The sequence below is a fragment of the Pelophylax lessonae genome (genome assembly GCF_965119305.1).
Source record: "Pelophylax lessonae genome assembly, chromosome: 7".
In the NCBI taxonomy this organism is placed as follows: domain Eukaryota; kingdom Metazoa; phylum Chordata; class Amphibia; order Anura; family Ranidae; genus Pelophylax; species Pelophylax lessonae.
This window is the reverse complement of record NC_138774.1, coordinates 192,912,083-192,931,234: the sequence shown is the minus strand read 5'-3', so window position 1 is coordinate 192,931,234 and position 19,152 is coordinate 192,912,083. Positions and strand designations below refer to the sequence as shown.

The window sequence follows — 19,152 nt, the reverse complement described above, 5'->3', positions numbered from 1 at the left end:
GCAGTATAGCCTAGTAAGCCGCAGAACGCAGCCTAAATTTTTGAGGGTGCCCGCCTGCCAGGACGCAAACTCCAGCGGAGCCGATCACCCAGCGGAGGGGAAGGCAGACGCCCAAACCGGAGGCAGTGGCTTCTCAAATGGAGGTTTCTAGAGAACCAAAAGTACTAAATTGAAATCCCATGGTGGCAAAAGACATCATACAGGTGGAGGCATATGTTGAATCCCCTGAATAAAGGTACGAACTAAAGAGTGTGTGGCTAGTGGTCGCTGAAAAAAGATTTCCAGGGCAGACACTTGGCCCTTAAAGGTACTCAAGGCCAACTTCTGATCAACGCCCTTGTTGAAGAAAGGTTAAGCTCCGAGCTACAGAAAAGGATCAAGGATGAGCGCAAATCAACTCACACCAAGAAATGTATGCTTTCCACGTACGATGGTATATCTTGCTGAAAGAACACTTCCTCGCCTTCACATAGTAGGAATCACTGATCCAGACAGACCTCTATCCCTCAGTACCTGGCTTTCAATAATGAAGCCATTAAAACCAGAGACTGTAAAGCAGGATGGTAGATCAGCCCTTGGGACAACTGGTCTTCTCTGAGAGGAAGCCCCCCACGGGACGTTTATGGCCACCAGAATGGAAGGTCCTCACCCTTGATTCCTCGCAGGATTGTGGAAGAAGCCTGAGCCGAGAATGATACTGGCCTTACCGTGGCCCTTGGAAGCCTGCGGCTTCTGCAAGAGGAACCCGTGATCTCACAGCGAACCGCGGTGTCCTCCTGTGGAGCCCCTTGACGCTCATGGAGGAGGTCCACAAGGCCAGGAACCAGCTAAGATGCCCCCCCAACCCCAATAAGGGATGAGGGAAGACCTTCATGCTGAAGGAGTCTTGTCTGCGGGCCTGGAGAAGCTAGCTCTAGGCTTACCAGACCAAGGATGCTTGGAACCTCCCGGGGAAGATTTGAAAGATCTATTTCCCTTATTCACCATCCCAGAAGCACAAAATAATTTTCTTTGTGCTGAGAAAGATGGCCCCCATCTGCGACGAGGCTCCTTCCCTTTCCTAGCCTATGGCAGGAAGGTACTCCCCCCCCCCCCTCCCCCCTGATACCCTCAGCGATGTCATCCAGGGTAGCCCCAAACAGGCGATCGCTTTGAAAGGGCAGATCAATGAGAGCTTTCTTAGAGGCTTGATGTGCAGACCAATTCTTAAGCCACAGCATGCGCCTAATCACCACCGCTGAAACAGAACTTTTGGACAGCACAGGAGCTGTATCCAAAGATGCATCACAAATAAACTGCAGTCCATGGACCAACTGGTCTGCTAAATCAACATAAGCAGCGGGGACCTGCTCCCCCCCCCTCCCCCCAGGCCCTGGCGCAAAAGCTTGGCCTATTCAGTTAGGGTCTGAGACACCAGGGCTGAGGCAAAGACTGGCCGCAATATGGAACCAGCCATAGTAAACATGCTGCGTGCCACAGCCTCCGCTTTCCTGTCAGCTGGGTCCTAAAAGGATGGGGATTCCTCTACTGGGATCATGGTAGCTTTGTTCAACCTGGAAACAGGCAGGTCCACCACTGGTGGGCTAGTCCACTTTTTTAAAAGTGACTCCTCATAAGGGTAACGTACAGCAAAATGTTTTAGGACCACAAAGGGTAATTTTGGTTGTTCCCATTCCTTTGTGGAAAACCTGTCAAAATAAGGCACATAAGGAAACACCTTTGGCGTGCGAGGTGACTTATGCGTACCAAACGACACAGCCACGTCTGTGGCTACATCAGCCGGATCCTCCATTTTAAATTTTTTATGCACTGCAGTAAATAAGTGCGTCCACTCACTGCTGTGACCATGGAGGAATCATCTTCACAATCGGATGGATCTGGGGGTGTAAAATTAAGCCCCCTGGACGTGCCGCGTCCACGGCGGCATCAGGCTCAGAATCAGCTGCAGGACCACCGTCAGTGCAACCATGGGAAGCTGGGGTTCCAAGGGACCTGCCCCTCGTGAGGGGGTCAGTGGGAGGAGATGTGATCGGAGTTCCATAAGGAAAGGAAGACCTTGCAGTACAAAAATGATCTTTTGGTACCACTAAGGGATCCCCCAAGGCTCAGGGTACCTATCAGCAGAGAGAGAGATAACAGGGACCCTCAAGGACTCACCCTACCAATCAGTAGAGCGCCGAGAATTTGTACCCAGCATCACCATGGACACCATCCCTGTTCATATGTCCCGAGCACAGGAAGAGGAAACTGAGCTTCGGCATCCCCATGAGGCTTCGGTTGTCACCAGCGTCTCCTAAACTAAGGGAAATTGGCCCCGTGACATCATAGGGCTACACAAAACATCACCGCCAGCTGGAGACCAGCCAGACTAAGGTAAAATGGCCGCAGCTACAGCATGCTGCCAGAATCTTCCCTGTGCCCTCTGCAACACTGCAACACTGCACCCTCTGCAAGGGGACCCCCTCCTGAAGGTAGGAAACAGGTTAGGGGAGACTTCGCTCTGCACCAGTCTCTGCACTGCGACCCCCCTGCAATAAAATGTGCGAGCTGCAGTGCGATGTAACACCTGGTCATCCACCTGAGACTAAGCTCTGAGTGTTTGCATTTTAGCATCAAATTTAAAGGATAAGTCCACCCTAACACTAAAATCCCTGCATCTATAGACCTCCACAACCTAACACTAACCTATCTAGCCATGTAAAGAAGAAATCAGTATACATACCTTTTTTGAAGCTGATCCGACCTGATCCCACGCTGAGCTGTCAGTCGCGGCTTCGCTGTGAAGGCGGGTGCAGAGGACACGGTCGACATCGGAAGCTCCATATTAAGTCTATGGGTGACATCACTTCCCATTCATTTTACAGCCGCTGTCGGTCATGTCCTCTGCAGAGCTTCTGCCGCTGGAGAACGGGTCGGATCAGCTTCAAAAAAAGTGTATACGGATTTCTTCTTTACAGGGCTCGATAGGTTAGTGTTAGATCGAGGATGTCTATAGATGCAGGGAATTTAGTTTTAGGGTGGACTTTGTACTAAAAGTGAATACATTTCAAATATAGCCCCATCCTTTACAGTATCAGTCAGAGATACAGGGATGACTGTCTTGCCTGTAAACAATGCTGGACTGCACCTAAAGTCCAGGCTTCACCCCTCTCAGTGGGCCCACCCCCTTTAGGGACTGGGTTCCACAGGGATCGGCAACAGTCCTGAACATGTACAGCACCCTGCGGCTGACTACACCTGTTGTACTAAATACCAAGGTGCACGACCATGCAAGATCCAGTGCCCAGAGCAACATTACAGACTGTCCAAAGGTTTACCAGAGTTGCACTGATCTGGACTGCTTCTATTTGTGGCATTAGAAGGCAGTGAAGAGTTGATTGACAAATTTTAAGAAAAAATAAGAAAGGGAAATAAAAAAATAACTAGTTACGTTAAGAGTGATTTTTCTGTAAAGGAGAAGAGGTCCATCATTTTAGGACACTAGCACAAAACTGAGAACTCACAGAGTGGGGTAGAGGTATAAGGGAGGTGCCCAATGGGTGGGTCCTCAAAAGCTTGCCATTGTCCAATTACCTGAAGATAGGAGTCTAAAACCCAGGGTCTATCAATACTTTGCCTGTGTCCTGTACTATAAGAGACCATTCAGAATTTCATAAGATAACTAGATCTCTTCACATGAAATATATCAGCATGTCTGAGGTTTGTGTGTAGGTTTGCTCTGGTTTGTCAGGCAGTTCTCATCTCCGTTTATGTTAAGTGCAGTCATTTGAAAGGTGCGTTTCTGCTCAGGCTTATAACTATTTGCTCACCAGTTACTTTTCCATGTGTGTCGGACATCTGGATCTGTTATCTGCCTTTTATCAGCTTGCTCGTCTAAAAAGTCGAACATGTATTTGATGGCAAGAGGCAGAGCGCTGCCCCGGTGGGCTGTGCTGAACACAGTCTCAAACAGGTCATCAACGAACTTCTGCAGAGTACCCTGCAAGGGGCAGAAGAGCAAAATTTTTGTCAGCCCTTTGCCCACAAGTCACTACATACACAACACCCCAGTCTTTTAGCCCTTGTGGTAAACAATGGTGTTACCTTAGTGGCCAATAACCGAGTGAGGTAAATCTCGGACACCATTTTACTACCACGGTCACCCTCTTTATGGTCCGTGTGGTCGTGATTCTTCACCAGATGCCAGAGTTTAGTGCCAGTTTCTTGGTCAGGGGTTATCATGGGAGCTCGCGATCTTAAGCTGTCTGGGCTGCTGGATGTCCGTAGAAGACTCTCTGAAATGAGAAATGGAATACCATTGGTTCAATTAAACAATGCATGGCAAAAGGACCAATCAGTGACAGGGCATACATATTCCAGCAGTAAAAAAAATCTTAAAAAAGCAGATTTACAGCTGTCACTAGCCCATGTGCACACGCATTTATTTTACAGGTTTTACATAAAAAACAGCCAGGACCAGCAATGATGATATTTAACTATCATTGCTGCAATTCTCAAATTCTTACACTTATTCCTGTTATTCTAAATAGGAAAATAGTGCAATAAAAAAGTAGCTCATTAACAAATGAAAAGGGACAACCTTGACCGGAGGGCATCAGTGAGAAAGTGAGCATTATACTTACCATAACGGCTGAGCGAGCGAGTAAAAGTGAAAGAGTTGGTGATGTTGTAGGCAGATACCTGCTTGGGAATGAGAGCCACAGTAGAGCCATCTGTGACCTGTTAAAAAGCATAAGGGAGAACTTGTATATTGAAAAGTATAATGGGAAGCGCCATGTGAAGAGGAGACACAGATGTGGGAAGAATGAACGGTGTAGGCTGTATGACTCACCTGGTAGTGCGCCAGTGTGTTCAACCTCTTCCAGTCACACTCAATTTTGGTGGTGACATCCTCATCCTGGAGCACAATGCGGGTGATACGGCCCTGACGCCATTCTGATGAGAAAGACAATTGAAGACATCACCAGTATGTTTTATTAACCTGAAAGTATATTTTATTGATCTAACACAGATTACTCAAAGCAAACCGGTTACCCTTTAGAATGCATTGCTGCAAGAAAAGTGTTCTGAAAAATTGTATGTTAGGGGGTTAATTATAGTAACATGGGTACTTCAAAACACAAATATGACTGCTTCGCTAAACACAATAACTTCTCGACTCCAGCCCTCAAAGCCAAAATCCAAAAGATTAATTTCAAAGTGTTAAACACAAGGAAAAAAAAAAACAGGATTTTGGTCCTCGTAAAATCTTTTTTTGGAATCCACTGAGGGACACAGTAATTTGTACACATTAGGGTTATACAGCTGCCTATATAGGAGGATAGGACATTGGAAAAAACAAAAAACTGGAGGCCAGTTCAGGGTATAAGCCTTCCTACTACCAGAATGCTTCAGTTTTGTTGCAAATCAGTTCCAAGCGCATGATCATAAAACACAACAGACTCCAGGCTTTTATGGTGAGTACAAAAATCATATTTTTGTTCTCATCCACTGAGGGATATAGCAAGTCTTAAACCTTTGGGATGTCAAAAAGCAGTCCCACTGAGGGGGAAAAAAAGCAAACAGCCACTAACATTAACAGGAACTAGGGATTACCTTCATTCAGCTCAGAGAGATGCCTAAAGTACCTTAGACCCAAAGCTGTCAGATGAGGCAGAAACATTCATGTGGTAGATCTTATGGAACATGTGAATAGAACACCAAGCGTCAGTCTTGCAAATTTCAGAAACAAGAGGCCACGTGCCAAATAGTCAGAGAAGCACTCATTTCCAAGTAAGCCTTACCTGGAAGGGAGGGGGTGGAGTCCCAATCTTTAAGGCTATAAACCTGAATGATGGTCTATCTGAGCCACCTTGAATAGGAAGCCGAGCACCCTTCCTGGGCTAATCTGAATGGCAAACAGGAATCAGTGGCTGAAAGATAAGACTCTCACAGCCTGAACCACATTCAGAGTTGATGAACTGGAGCTGGATAAAGGCACGGAGGAAAAATATTTTGTACAGGTGGAAAGGAGAAATTACCCTGGAAAGAAAGAACATCTGGGATGCAATACCACTTTATCTCTGTGCAGGACCAAAAAGGGTTCCTTACAGGATAAACCCTGCAGACACTTGCCTTGCCAATGTCATGGCCCACAAGAAATACAACCTTTTGGGTCAACATAGAGAGCTAAAACAGGATCTACAGCAAAAAAAAAGAAAAAAAAAAAAACACAGATTCACTCCAATGGGGAAGGAGATTGGACTTCGGGTGTGGGTGGGGGGGAATTACATAGAAGACCCCTGCACAAAGGCCCTAATTAAAAAGTGGGAAACCAGCAGTCTCTGAAACAGAATATAAAGGCCAGAGATCAGCCCCATTTATGGTACTAAGAGCCAAGCATTGGTCCAGACCCATTGCAGAAAGCCCTTAGACTCACATCAAGCAAACTACACCTTCAATGATACACTTTGCAAATATATATCTATAAGAGACATCAATAGCAGAACACAGATTACCATCACTGTGACGTCCTAATGCCATCATATTAATACCAAAACTACATTAATAAACACAGTTGTTGATATCTAATTTGTTAAATTCTTATTACAACATAAAAGCCAAAAGCTATGGTGGTGGTGCACAAAGTATAACGCATGTCCCCCCAATCTGATTCAGGTGCAATGAAGCTGCTGTTACTGGGTCACCTGACCGCTGTCAGGCTATGTGGAGCAACAGATGTGCAGACCAATGATTGTATGCTGAGGTTAGCCAGCAGGAGGGCAGTGGTTAAGGTTTCCTGTATCCAGGGGCGGGGGGTATGTCCCTCAGTGCCGTTACTGTATCAATGGCTGTCTAATAGAAAGTGGGTGCCAGTGCAGGCACAGTTGAAAGCCTCCATCACCACACATCATCTACAGCTTTGGATGCTGCGCTGCATCTTTGCAGGCTTATAGCAGGCAGTCAGTAATCACAGTGGTTGTTTGGTGATTGCCTTAGATTTTTCATATGAAATAGACAAGTTAAACTGAACATTAAATGTAGACCAGGCAAGAATGATACAGTGCAAGTAAACACCATGGATAGGTGAAACAAACAATTCAGTGGAAAAGGCATCGTTCACAAAAGGGGCACATGGCCAATTTCTACATAGGTCCAGGCGTATACCCCCCCATGATCTCGATCAGGTGGCCAGAGGGGGACGCGCTGGTATGAACAAGGCCGAACATGGTCATGCCTTCTTGATCATGCACCCTGCTAGTTAGTCACAGGAGTAAAACATGCAATGAGTCAACTTCCCTGAGGTGTACCGACTTAGAACTGCCGGTGGTAAATAAAGGGTGAGGGTAACATGTCACAGTCATGATAATGTATATCAGTTAAGAATTCTAGGGGGAAGTATCTCTAGAGTGCTAGTGTGTGTCTCTAGATATTTAGTGAATAGTGTGCTGTGGGCACCTGGTACAGTGGGACTATCTTCTCATGTTTAGAATCAGATATGTTACAACTGCAGTTTGGTAAGCGACAGACTCAAGGCCTGAGGCAAGGCCTCGAGTACAAAAAAACATATGATAATAGGATCAGGCATCTAAAGATGTCCAAAGTCACAGTAGGCAGGCAGAAGAAGCAGTCGGAAAAAAATGGGGGAGCGAGTCTTCAGAGTCAGGGCACACGCAGAGGCTCTGACGCCTGGACCTGGAACGCACTCCACAGCTAACCTAACCAGAGCAAAGCCTGTTAAGTGTCCATGCAGGGCTCGGTGACTGAGGGTCACTTCAAGGCTCAACCTGGAATGTCCAGGCCAGGGGGGTCCAGATCTAGTTTGGTCCAAAAGCCAATAGCTGAGAGCAGTGGTTAACACCAGATATAGGGAGTACTAACTGAAGAAATAAAAAGGCTGCTAGAAAAATCAAAGATTAATATTTAAAATGAGTTGGAAAGAAAAAGAGACATTCAATCTCCTGGGACACACTTGTAGAAAATTGAGGAACGTTAATAGGAGGGGTTTTACCCTAAGCTGGTCTACAGTGTTTTTTTGTTTGCCAGTGCCCAAACCTCCTGCAGGTGGCAGTATAACCCCACTGCTTACAACTTCCTATATCCTTCAATGGATGAGAAAAATATAATTATTTGAGCCATGCAGCAACCAGTTTTAGGACCCAGCTGAAAATAACCTACTTTTGAAAATTAAGATCCTTATATTGGTGTGCACAGTGCATTTACTAGTAACCTGTGTAAGAGAACATCATTAATCACACCTGTAAGTCTGGGGGAAAAAAAAGTGAAAACAAGCAGTTAGAGCACCTTAAGGACCAGAATTGGGCACTTTTGCTCTCACATAAAGCACAAGGATAACCATAACGACTGTAAAACCATGACCCTCACCTAAGTCCATATCCTCTGCTTTTGGCCTCTGTGTATAGGGAATCCCTTTGTACACAGCATCCAGAAGCTTGTCCTTCACTTGGGTAATCGTATCGCAGTTGAGAACTTTAACAGGGACCTCTGTGCCATTCTCACTGTCTGGACAGATGCAGCTCAGAGTCTGAGGTGAAGAATAAAAACAGTTAAAGAGAATCAGTCACAAATGGGCTCATGCAATCTGAATTTTAAATCTTAAAAATTCACTCCATAAAGACATGGATGAGCGAGTTTGGGGTGGAGGAACTTGACTGGCCTGCACAGAGTCCTGACCTTAACCCGATTAGAACACCTTTGGGATGAATTAGAGCGGAGACTGAGCCAGGACTTTTCATCCACATCAGTGCCTGACCTCACAAATGCGCTTCTAGAAGAATGGTCAAACATTCCCATAGACACTTCTCAACCTTGTGGACAGCCTTCTAAGAAGAGATGAAGCTTTTTTAGCTGCAAAAGGGTGGCCAACTCAATATTGAACCCTACGGACTAAGACTGGGATGCCATTAAAATTCATGTGTGTGTAAAGGCAGGCGTCCCAATACTTTTGGCAATATAGTGTATTTTCACCCCTTTTCCCTACTGGCCACACTCTGTTCTTTATATTTCCTGCTTACATTTTTAAGGTTGCTGTGTAAAAAGGTTTGCTGAAACACCCTATTCTAATCATAACTGCTAGTCAATCCCAGAGTACCTTTCTTTAGAGACAGGGTGTGAAGACATGCACTGGAATTATATATAAGGTCCAATGTGGGATTTACCACCTTTGGGGCTCCATATACTCTTTGCTATGAGCAGTTGCCTTCTCTAAAATAAGGGCAGGTGGGGGGTTTGTATCAAGCATGCTTGAATGTACTGCCTGTCAAAGGCCTTGCCTACTCATCATCATGAAAGCAGACACTCTTGGCAATTTGTAAAGATTACAAGAATTCCACATAAGTTGGGCAGTTCAAAAAAAAAATATTTATTCCAAAAATTGGCAAATGGTTTAGCATGTGTCAATATATTTTTTGCCCAATGCAGGAACAGAAAACTTCCTAAAACTACATATATCCTTTAGGAGATGTGCAGAGGGGCAGATTGTGAAGGACCAAGGTCGGAAGACTGCATGCATCATATGGTACAGTGCATCATTATATACTTAGGAATATGTAGACCATTAAAATAGACTGACCAAGACTTTGTAGTCGATCTGTTGCCGGATGAGTTTGTCCTCACTTAGTGAGTAACGGGCTTCCCCAGTGATGGCGTCAATAGGACCTTTCTCCATCTGCTGCTTTATGGCACAGAAGAGCATAAAGAGTGGCTCTCCAGCACATTCCTATAAGGCAGAAAATACAACACTGTCTGTTACCACCATCTTTTACTTACATCTGTCACAAAACTTGGCCACAATGTGTCAGTGCTGATAGGAATAAAGTGATTGTAAATGCTTGTTAAAAAAAAAAAAAAACACCAAACAGGTTTCTACTTACCTGCTCTGGTTTTGCACAGTGACCCCGAACTTCCTTTTCTGTGGTCCCAAGCCAGTGCTGTAAGCTCCTCCTTTTCTAGATGTGCCACCACAGGAAGCTGCTTCCTATGGTGGCAAACCTCCGGGCTCGATGCCGACCCGGGCTGTACAGCACAGCTTGGTCCCAACCCCCTGCTCCCTCCTTTCATGATTTGACTGACAGCAGCAAGAGCCAATGGCTCCTGATTCTCTCCCAAGCTTGTGAGGGGAGAGGAGAGTGGAGAGAGAAGAACTTAAAGCTGGGCACAGAGCTGGATCAATACAGGACTCAGGTAAGTATTAGGGAGGGGGGCTGGGTGGCACTCCTGTTTTTTTACCTTAATGCAGAGAATGTATTTGGTATAAAAAAAAACATTTACCCTTTACAACTACTTTAATCTCGTTATGGACCTTATTCAAAGGCTAGAAACCCTCACTGGGCACATTACCTCTGTTTGAACTATAAATAAAAGGAATGGGATTAGTGACTTACCTGTAAAATACCTTTCCTGGGGTACATCACAGGACAAGAGAGTTAATTGTTTGATCATTGCAAAGCTTTGATGGCTGCAAGCGCTGATCTGTGTATTCTGACGGGTGGGGGGGGGGGGGGGGCACAGTGGGAGAGATCCCTGCATCAACATTATGTTGATGTGGGGATCTGTCAGGATTTTTTCCATTCAATTGGTTAAACGAAAAGGAAAATCTTTACATATAAACCTAGCTTTTATGTCCATATTCCTCCTACAAAAAAGGCTCAAAACCCAGAGGCCACTGTGGCCCCTTAATGACCAATAAGACCTTTTCCAGGATGTTTCATGCTTGAATTATAAACAAAAGCCTGCCGGTGACATCGTCCTGCTTTTGTTCTAAACCATTAGCTATTGCAATCTGTGTAGTCTGATCCATCAGCAGATACTTGCTATAAATGTAATTATAGACCTTTACAGCAGTACCCAAGAAAGTAGATTACAAAATCTATACATTTACAGGAAAGTCTTAAGCTGTCCAAAAACGGTGGGGTTTTCTTTCCTGGAACCCAGAAAATCGCTTGATTCCCCCATCAACGCAATCAGTGTTGATGGTGGAACCCTCCCCCGAAACCATTGTGTTCTCCTAGTAAGGGAGGGGGGGGGCTAGGGCAGGGGGATAATATAATAATGTTGGAAATTTGGGTTTTTAAATTGCAGGGAAGTAGCGGAAGAGGTTGGGGATAACAAAACAGAAGAAGAGAATCGAGGTTGGTGTGACAGAGAATGCCTCCTAAGAAGGAATTGTTGAAGGGGGATAGTAGAATATGCAACATGGGTATAACTGGATGGAGCTTCTGATCTTCTTACCTTCAGGAACTTATACAACAGAAAAGTAAACCAGTTTGTTAACATCTTCTCAGCTACCGACTCTGTCCTGCAGAGAGATAAAATTAAAAATAACTGCTGCTCTTAAGACAGACATGCACTAGTGATTTTCAAACTTTTTCCGAAAATTTGCATGAAAATCTCAACTCATGTAATGACCTTACAAATATCATTCAAAAGTACTTCAAAATTAACTTTGTTATTTAACATTCAATTTAGGAATTAGACTTTCCAGAACAAAAACCACATATACTGTGTGAAATACTGTTTAAATCGCTAATTGTAGTTTTTTCATTTGAGAAAAAAAAAAATGTCCCATTTCATTCCTTTGAATCTCAGCTTTAGGAAAGGGCCACAAAAATAAAAAAAATATATTTAGCAAAGGGCTACCAGCTGATTATCAGTTAGGTCCTAAACTAAGTTCGCCTTTTGTAAAAAAAAAAAAAAAAAAATCCACATGATTTTATTATGCTGTCATAGCTACTGGTGCTGTGTTTCAAATTGTGGATTGTTTTTTCCACCTGTTTTGTATGACTTATATGCTGTTTTTTTTTTTTTTTATTTAATGAGAAAAGCAAAAATAAGAATTTTCAAAAAAGAGCAAATGATTTTGCAGGAAAAATAAAAACATTTTTTACACTGCAGCCTGCAAAGCACTGCACTCGTGATCAGTGGATAACCGGTGCAACGCCGGGCTCCTGCAGACATTCAGTACAGCTATGTTTCTCATGTATGACCATCCAGACTTTCTATTCTTTTAGGCCTTCCTTGGCACTTGTAATGATACTGTGAAAAAAATGTGAGATTTCCCCTAACTTTTTGTCCTTGTAATCACAATCACATGAAAACACAAGCAGCAATAAAAAGTGTTCCACGCCCCTTTTATAAAGTGATCTTATTCAGAAGATCTTCTGTCTTGGTGACCACTGTAACCTGGAAAGCCAATGAGTGGAAATAAAAAGCCCATAGAAGTATGAATCCTGCTCCTTCTATCTAAATCAGACAAAATGTTTTGGGGTTTCCATTTAAATGCCCACGTTCATGGGCTGGTACTTTTGTCTCACCTGCGTAGCAGTAATTTAGGATGGTTCTTGCTCTCCAGATTCTTCTCAATGAGGTCACTCAACAGCTGTTTCAGTACAACTGTTGCGTATTCCATGCGGCCCTGCAGCGACACCATGGTCAAGGAGGCCACGTTACCACGGTCCCGCATGGAGAAGCTGCGTTGGGTTTCCAGCGTATGTATAAAAGTCAACAAGAATGTTTTGTTGTTCAGGAGCTGTCCAAACAGTCTCAGGGCTTTTTCCACATTCGGAGGCATCTGGAGAGAGCAAATATAATGCAAAATAATAGTATCTGTTCGAACTAAAAGTCATTTTAAACCTTTAATTTTTTTTAATTTTTTATAACAAACATGGTATATCTGCTATGTGCAATGCTCTGCCCCTGCTCCCTCGTTCTAGGACATGGGTGTCCAACCTTTTGGCTTCTCTGGGCCACATTGAGTGTATAAAATTTTTCTCGGGCCGCATATAAAATATATACTATAGTTAAGGTATATAAGTAATAAAATGCCGCCGCACCCTTCCTGCACCGACGTATCCCCCACACTAATTTAACACAACTAGAGGATGATCAAATGAAATGGAATCCGTATACAGAGGTTTACTTCTTCTGAGAGATATTAAAGGAACACTCTAACCACCATGACCACTTCAGTGATTTGAAGTGGTCATGGTGGTAGGATTTAGAAACACAGCACATGCTCGTGTCTCCCCCCCCCCCCCCCCCCCGGGCCACAGGTTGGACATGCCTGTTCTAGGATATGATTGACAGCAGCAGGAGCCAATGGCTCCTACTTCTATCAATCTGCCCTGTGAGGAAGGACTGAGAGGAGAGACACTGCTCTTGTGCGCAGCCCTGGATTGGAATCAGGCTCCGGCAAGTATGTTAGGGGCTGGGATCCACCCTCTCCGATCCTGGACACAGAAGGTTTTTTTACCTTAAAAATTTTTTAAATAAATGCCAATTTTTTTCAGGTTAAAAAAATGGGAGCCTGTAAAGCTCTTGCAGACTGCCAGTACACGGTCTATCTTTACCTCAGATGCGGGCAGGCAGTTACAAAAGTACAGGAAGCTGAATGGACTACGAGAACGCTCACTGGCACCTTCACGGTTATTTGATATCTACAAGCCATCAGTTCATTCAGCCTGCTTGGCCACGCTGTTTTCAAATTGTGACAGTGTGCGCAGGGAGAAGGTCCCCACCCACTGTCACAGGGAGGGGGCAGTTCGAGGAGGTGGTGGATGCTCAACATGTTACACCCTAAATATGGATGTAATAGGTTGAGAACATATATTTTAATGCAGAGAACGCATTAGGGTTAAAAACCTTGAGGCTTTAGAATAACTTTAACTTCAGAATTTCAAAATTGAAAAAAAACACTATAAAGTTGAACTCCAGGAATGATCAGTATTGCATACTTACATTGGTCCAGCTTGGCACAAAGTATGCATGCATAACTTATACCTGATGGGCCACAGGGATAGGTGAAAAATCACAGTAGAAGTTAGTGCTACTAAAGTGATAGCTGTGATCTTCCAGGTCCAACGTTGAGCACAGAGGGTTGCTCACTGGACACTGCTGCCATTCATAGAACACTTTGTTTTTTTTGTTTCCAATGAATACAAGGTGTCCTTCCGATTCGATTAATTGGAGAGGAAGGCTGATGTCATTATCTCCACCTTGTTCAATCAGAGAATGCCTTGCATTCATTGAAAAAAAATACAAAGCGTTTTATGAATGGCAGCAGTGCCCATGTATTTAGTGTGCAGAGGGCAGGCCGTTCCCACAGAACTCCAGCAGTGCTCAAAAGATTGCAGCTTTCACTGTAGCAGCATCAACTGCTACAGTAATTTTCAGCTTTCCCAGTAGCCAATCAGATATGGAATAGGGAAACTTGCATTGTGATAAGCTGGACAAGTGTAAATCTATACAGATCATTCCTGGAGCAGCTCTTTAGGAACAAAATAGGATTACCTGATATTAATGTAAAGCAATTCAATAAAAAAAAAGCTTAAGATTAAGTAAGCATTGTCCCTCTACTGTTGTCCCTGTCAGTTAATAAAATGTTATACCTGTCCACTAAAGCCCAAAAAATTGACAAGTTTAATGCTGAGAGGAGAGGGGCTTAAAGCAGAACTAAATTCTCCAATCCTTTACAGCAAAGAAAGCCTCTTACTCTTTGTTTGATTTGCAGCTGCCATGGAGCTACACATGTGATCAGTGATGATACCAGCCATTTCATGGCTTGACTGTTCAGTTGAGAGCACAAGCAACTGTGACATGCCTTGAAAGTAACGGTTTTGAGAAACAGTTAAAGCGATTGGTTTAGTCGTGCTTTATTCTCGACTTGGACAGGAGACAGGGCCCCTTGCAGAAATTATGTATATTTCACAACCAACTCTCAGGTCTTTAAAAGGACAGTGCACATTAGAACTCTGCCGTTTCACTAACTGCTAACTTGTGATTCATTTAGAAAGAGTTGTGGTATCAGTCAAATTATTATTTTTTTTTTACATAAAAAAAAAAAAGATGTATACAATAAATTTTGTAATATAGTAAACTTTCACTAGGACAAAGTCCTATTGTGTAATTGTCACACTCTGAACCAATGGTTGTGCAACTGTGAAGCAGGTCCCACCTCCTCAGTCATTGTTTAGAATTACTCACATCTAGTTCCTTTAGTACAGGGTGATCTTCAATTCCTGGGAACAGTACACGCATTGCATAGGTCTTGTATTCCAGGAATGGGATCTTCACGCCATCCATATTGTTAGTCAGCTCATTAATATCTGTCTGGAGCTCTGCAAAGGCTGATAAAAAAAAAAAAACACATTTGAGGCCACATGGCACATATAAAAAAAAAAAATGTAGCTACTGTTGATTTTAAAGGCACGTCAAACAAACTCACAAATATCACTATACACTATATAATACATACATGTGCAAAACTATTTATTCCCTGAGATTATTCCCAGGGTATCTACAGAGCATGTGCGCATGAATGCAGTTGTCTGACATTTAGAGGCGGTATAACAAAGAATTCAGGAAAGTTGACTGTCTTTATTGAATAGTATGCACCTAAGGAAGAACTCTGGTCTAATAAATGATTAAACTATAAAAATAAAATCGCTATACCTCAACCATTCAATCACTTTCTATCCTCACTATGAGAGTGCAGCTAATGAACAAATGTCACAATAAAACATAATATCCTCGCAAACTATGTCTTATAAACAGAGATGTATAGTAACGAAGTAGAACTACTTAAGTACTGTACTTAAGTACCGAAATGCGGTATCTGTACTTTCCTAGAGTAGAATTTTTTTCTCCTACTTCTACTTTTACTTCACTACATTTTTTCGATGATTTCGATACTTCTACTCAAGTATTTTTTTTTTGTGCTGCATAGTTACTAGTTACTTTTAAAAAAATTACCACTGCCAGAACAGTAGATGGCAGGTTGCATAAAGCTCAAAAAAATGTGTATAATGTCATTTATAAATCAGCGCATACGAAAATAAAGGCTGTGTATAATAAAAGCTGCTATACCAAATCTTTCCAATAAAAAGAAAATATGAAACAAACAAATAAATGGTGCTACAGCGCTTAAAGTGCATCAAGAAACTACTAACAAACACAGGTTAATCATTTGAATAAATCATTTGAAATAATAAAAACAATATGATGTTCAAACTTTTGACTTATTTCTTTAATAACTACATAACACAGTACTTGTACTTCTACTTTCAGTACTTGAGTAGAATTTTTTTTTCAAAACTACTGGTACTTTTTACTTTTAGTACTTAAGTAGCAAATTTTTTGAAAAAACTACTTGCAATACTTAAGTAAAAAAAATGTTGAATACTTTAGTACTTCTACTTAAGTAACTTTTTCTGCGAGCACTTCCACTTCTACTCAAGTAATTTTTTGATCGAGCACTTGTACTTTTACTCAAGTAGAATTTTCGAGTACTTTATACAAGTCTGCTTATAAATGAACAACATTTTAAGTGTTCTTTTTGCCTGTAGCAACCAGATGCTCTGGTTCATTTCGACGCTGGCCATGCAATCATCACCAGCTGTCAGAATACAACAGACAGCAAAAAGGAGATTCATCCATCAGCGCTGTCAGCATGGATGGGATAATCTGTTCGATTTCTGACGTTCATTCCACAGATAGATGAAGTCTATGCACCTGTGTGTCTGCTTCTAATCCGTTATATCATAGTACTAAAACCTTGCATTAATGGAGTTAAACTTACATTTTCCCAACTGGAGGAAGAATAGTCAAACACCGGACATAAATGTGAAATGCTCAAATGCTCCTGAGAATTAGATAAACACTCCATAAAAATTTCTGTATAAAAAGGGACTATTTATTCTTACAATGTGATAAGGACATTTCAGATACAGCATAGGGGACTACTCCTTTAAATTTTCTAATTTCTAATGGTATTTGTGTAAAAAAAATGGCAGATTAGTTCATTCCAGCCTGCGTTGGCTGTCTGGCTTTGGTTTTCCCTCCACCTGTAGGAAGCCGTCGCTCATCGCCGCTCCTGACACTTGGCATAACCTTGGTATGCTGGAATGGGCAGCTGTTAATGTCTGTAAGGAGGGCTGTGTTATCATAACCAATGAAGCTTCCGACTGCTAATGAAATTCTCAAGGGTATGGCTGTGTCATTGCTAAAATTCTAACAGTTCAGCAGGGAGGGGACATCACCAATCCAAGATGAGAATTCTGCTGCCAGCAGTGAAGATGTAGCTGAATGTAAGATTGCATAAGGCACCAAGAGAATTAGAAAATGTCTCACTAATTGTATATACAAAGCAAGAAGTTTTTAGAATCGGGATTATGTGGCAGGAGATAGAACTGTACTTTTGCAGCTCTAGGGGCAATGGATTTAGTCGTCTCCAAACTGCGGCCCTTTTCTTGGCTGTATCTGGCCCTTGGAGCATTATTCCTTCCAAGAACACCAACGATGGGGCATTATTCCTCCCCACTGATACCAATGATTTTGCACTATTCATCTCACTGATACCTATGATGGGACATTACTCCCATAACACTAAACATGGAGCACGACTATTCCTCTCACTGACGCCGAGACATTTCCTACTCCCATTGGCCACAGTCCTGCCCTCCTAAGGTCTGAATGACAGTAAAGTAGCCCTTTGTTTAAAAAGATTGGAGACCCCTGGATTACATCATGGACACAATCTGCATGTTATATTGTGCTTGTGTTTTAGAGTGATGTTGAAAGCTAGTTCCAGCATGACATCAGGGAGGTGGGGTACAGGCCACTGAACACCAATTTTATGGTAGCAATGATCACCAACATTTAGGGGACACTCATCACTTCTCACGGTCTCCCTCTCCTGCCCCTCCAGAACACTTTTTACAAAAAAAATGTCAGCTTTTTTCTGTAAACTATGTCAGACTTTATGTGCTCCCAAGACACTATTGTGGCCCTGGCAATGTGATACTTTATACAGATGACAGCTGTCACCGCTACTGTACACAACTGATCTGTCCTTATTTAAAGGAAAAGTGTATATGCTTGTTTCCAGCGGTCTCTGGGTTTAATAGTTATTTGGTCACTGACCTGTATTAAGCATGCTGCAAGTGAAGTATTCCTGATTTCACATTGGTTCAGGGTCAGTGACTCACAGCATTAACCCAGAAGATCACACAGATATAGTGGATTCCAAATTTTAATCCCGATAGATTTCCTTTATTACTCACACAGGAGGCCATTTGCACAGAGCAGTGACAATAAACTGACTAAGGCTGTTCAGGGCTGCATTGTGCTTTAAACAAACATATTTTAGCTAAATAAGACATAAAAGAATGAGAATTTTCTGCTGTAAAATGGCAGCGGTTACCCCATAAGTGCGCTCAATGGATTGCGATCTGTTGTTGTGACTTTGCAGCATTTACTAAGTGACAGCTTAGTATAATTAATCACTTGCCCATCCTCTAATCTTCCATTTACCCCTAATAGTATGCGCTGCCCTTCCCCCATTTCTTGCTATATAGCCACTGCAGCAGCCATGTAAAGATTTATTGATCAAGATAAGAGAAAGTGCACCAAGATGAGGCATTCTCAGCATGAGGTCATCTGCATTCTATTAACCCCTCAACTGTCACCAGCCTGCAAGTCTTCATGTGCAAGCAACTGTGACTTGAGGCATCCCATGTCTTCCAGCTACCAAGGAACTAAAAGTCCCAGAACACCTACCAGGAAGCAGCTGTTCAGCTATGATGCACCGGTTATTCCTCAAAAAGTATACTGTCTTCTGTTGAGTTTTGCTGCAAACTGGTCAAAATCACTGTGCAAATACTCCTTTTATTTGTTTTAGAGGATGTTTATCAATTGAATACATAATCTTACTTAGGTGGGTTTAATAACTGCTCATAGCAGCAGCTGTATATATGCCTGTAGCTAATTCAGGTTCTTTTGGCTATTTAGCAGTAAGTTTGCTTTACGTCTCCTATTTTCCCAGTGCAAGTCTATGATCAGTGCTCTGGTAACGGTACCACCATAAACAATATATTACTGCTGAATAATACAAACAGCCACTAGGGGAGAATCTACAGGAATAAAGAAATTCTTGCCACAAATATTTCCGATAAACATTGCTAAACACTGATCTTGGGCAGTGGTCCTAAAACTCACATATAGCCAAGAATCTTTTTTTTTTTTTTTCTTTTTTTAATATTTGGATACAGAGCGTAAGGGATTAGAGCCACTATCAGCTGCTGTCTTTGTGCCCCACTTGGAAGATTCACTCTGTTTGTTGTGTTCGGCACCTGAACATTCTTCTCGCACAGCTTTGCA

The 19,152-nt window shown here is 42.6% G+C and overlaps 1 protein-coding gene across 1 annotated transcript in view; it reads right to left on the bottom strand.

Annotated features, from left to right (window-relative positions):
* PLXNA3 (plexin A3) overlaps nt 1-19,152 on the bottom strand; it is a 272,276-nt gene that overhangs the window by 10,199 nt on the left and 242,925 nt on the right. Inside the window, exons 21-29 of the mRNA XM_082263582.1 lie at nt 14,980-15,122; nt 12,312-12,568; nt 11,230-11,296; nt 9,572-9,718; nt 8,365-8,524; nt 4,832-4,935; nt 4,623-4,719; nt 4,084-4,274; nt 3,810-3,979 (exon numbers count right to left, since the gene is read on the bottom strand). Coding sequence (XP_082119708.1) covers nt 3,810-3,979; nt 4,084-4,274; nt 4,623-4,719; nt 4,832-4,935; nt 8,365-8,524; nt 9,572-9,718; nt 11,230-11,296; nt 12,312-12,568; nt 14,980-15,122 — 1,336 coding nt within the window. The remainder of the gene's footprint in view (nt 1-3,809; nt 3,980-4,083; nt 4,275-4,622; nt 4,720-4,831; nt 4,936-8,364; nt 8,525-9,571; nt 9,719-11,229; nt 11,297-12,311; nt 12,569-14,979; nt 15,123-19,152) is intronic.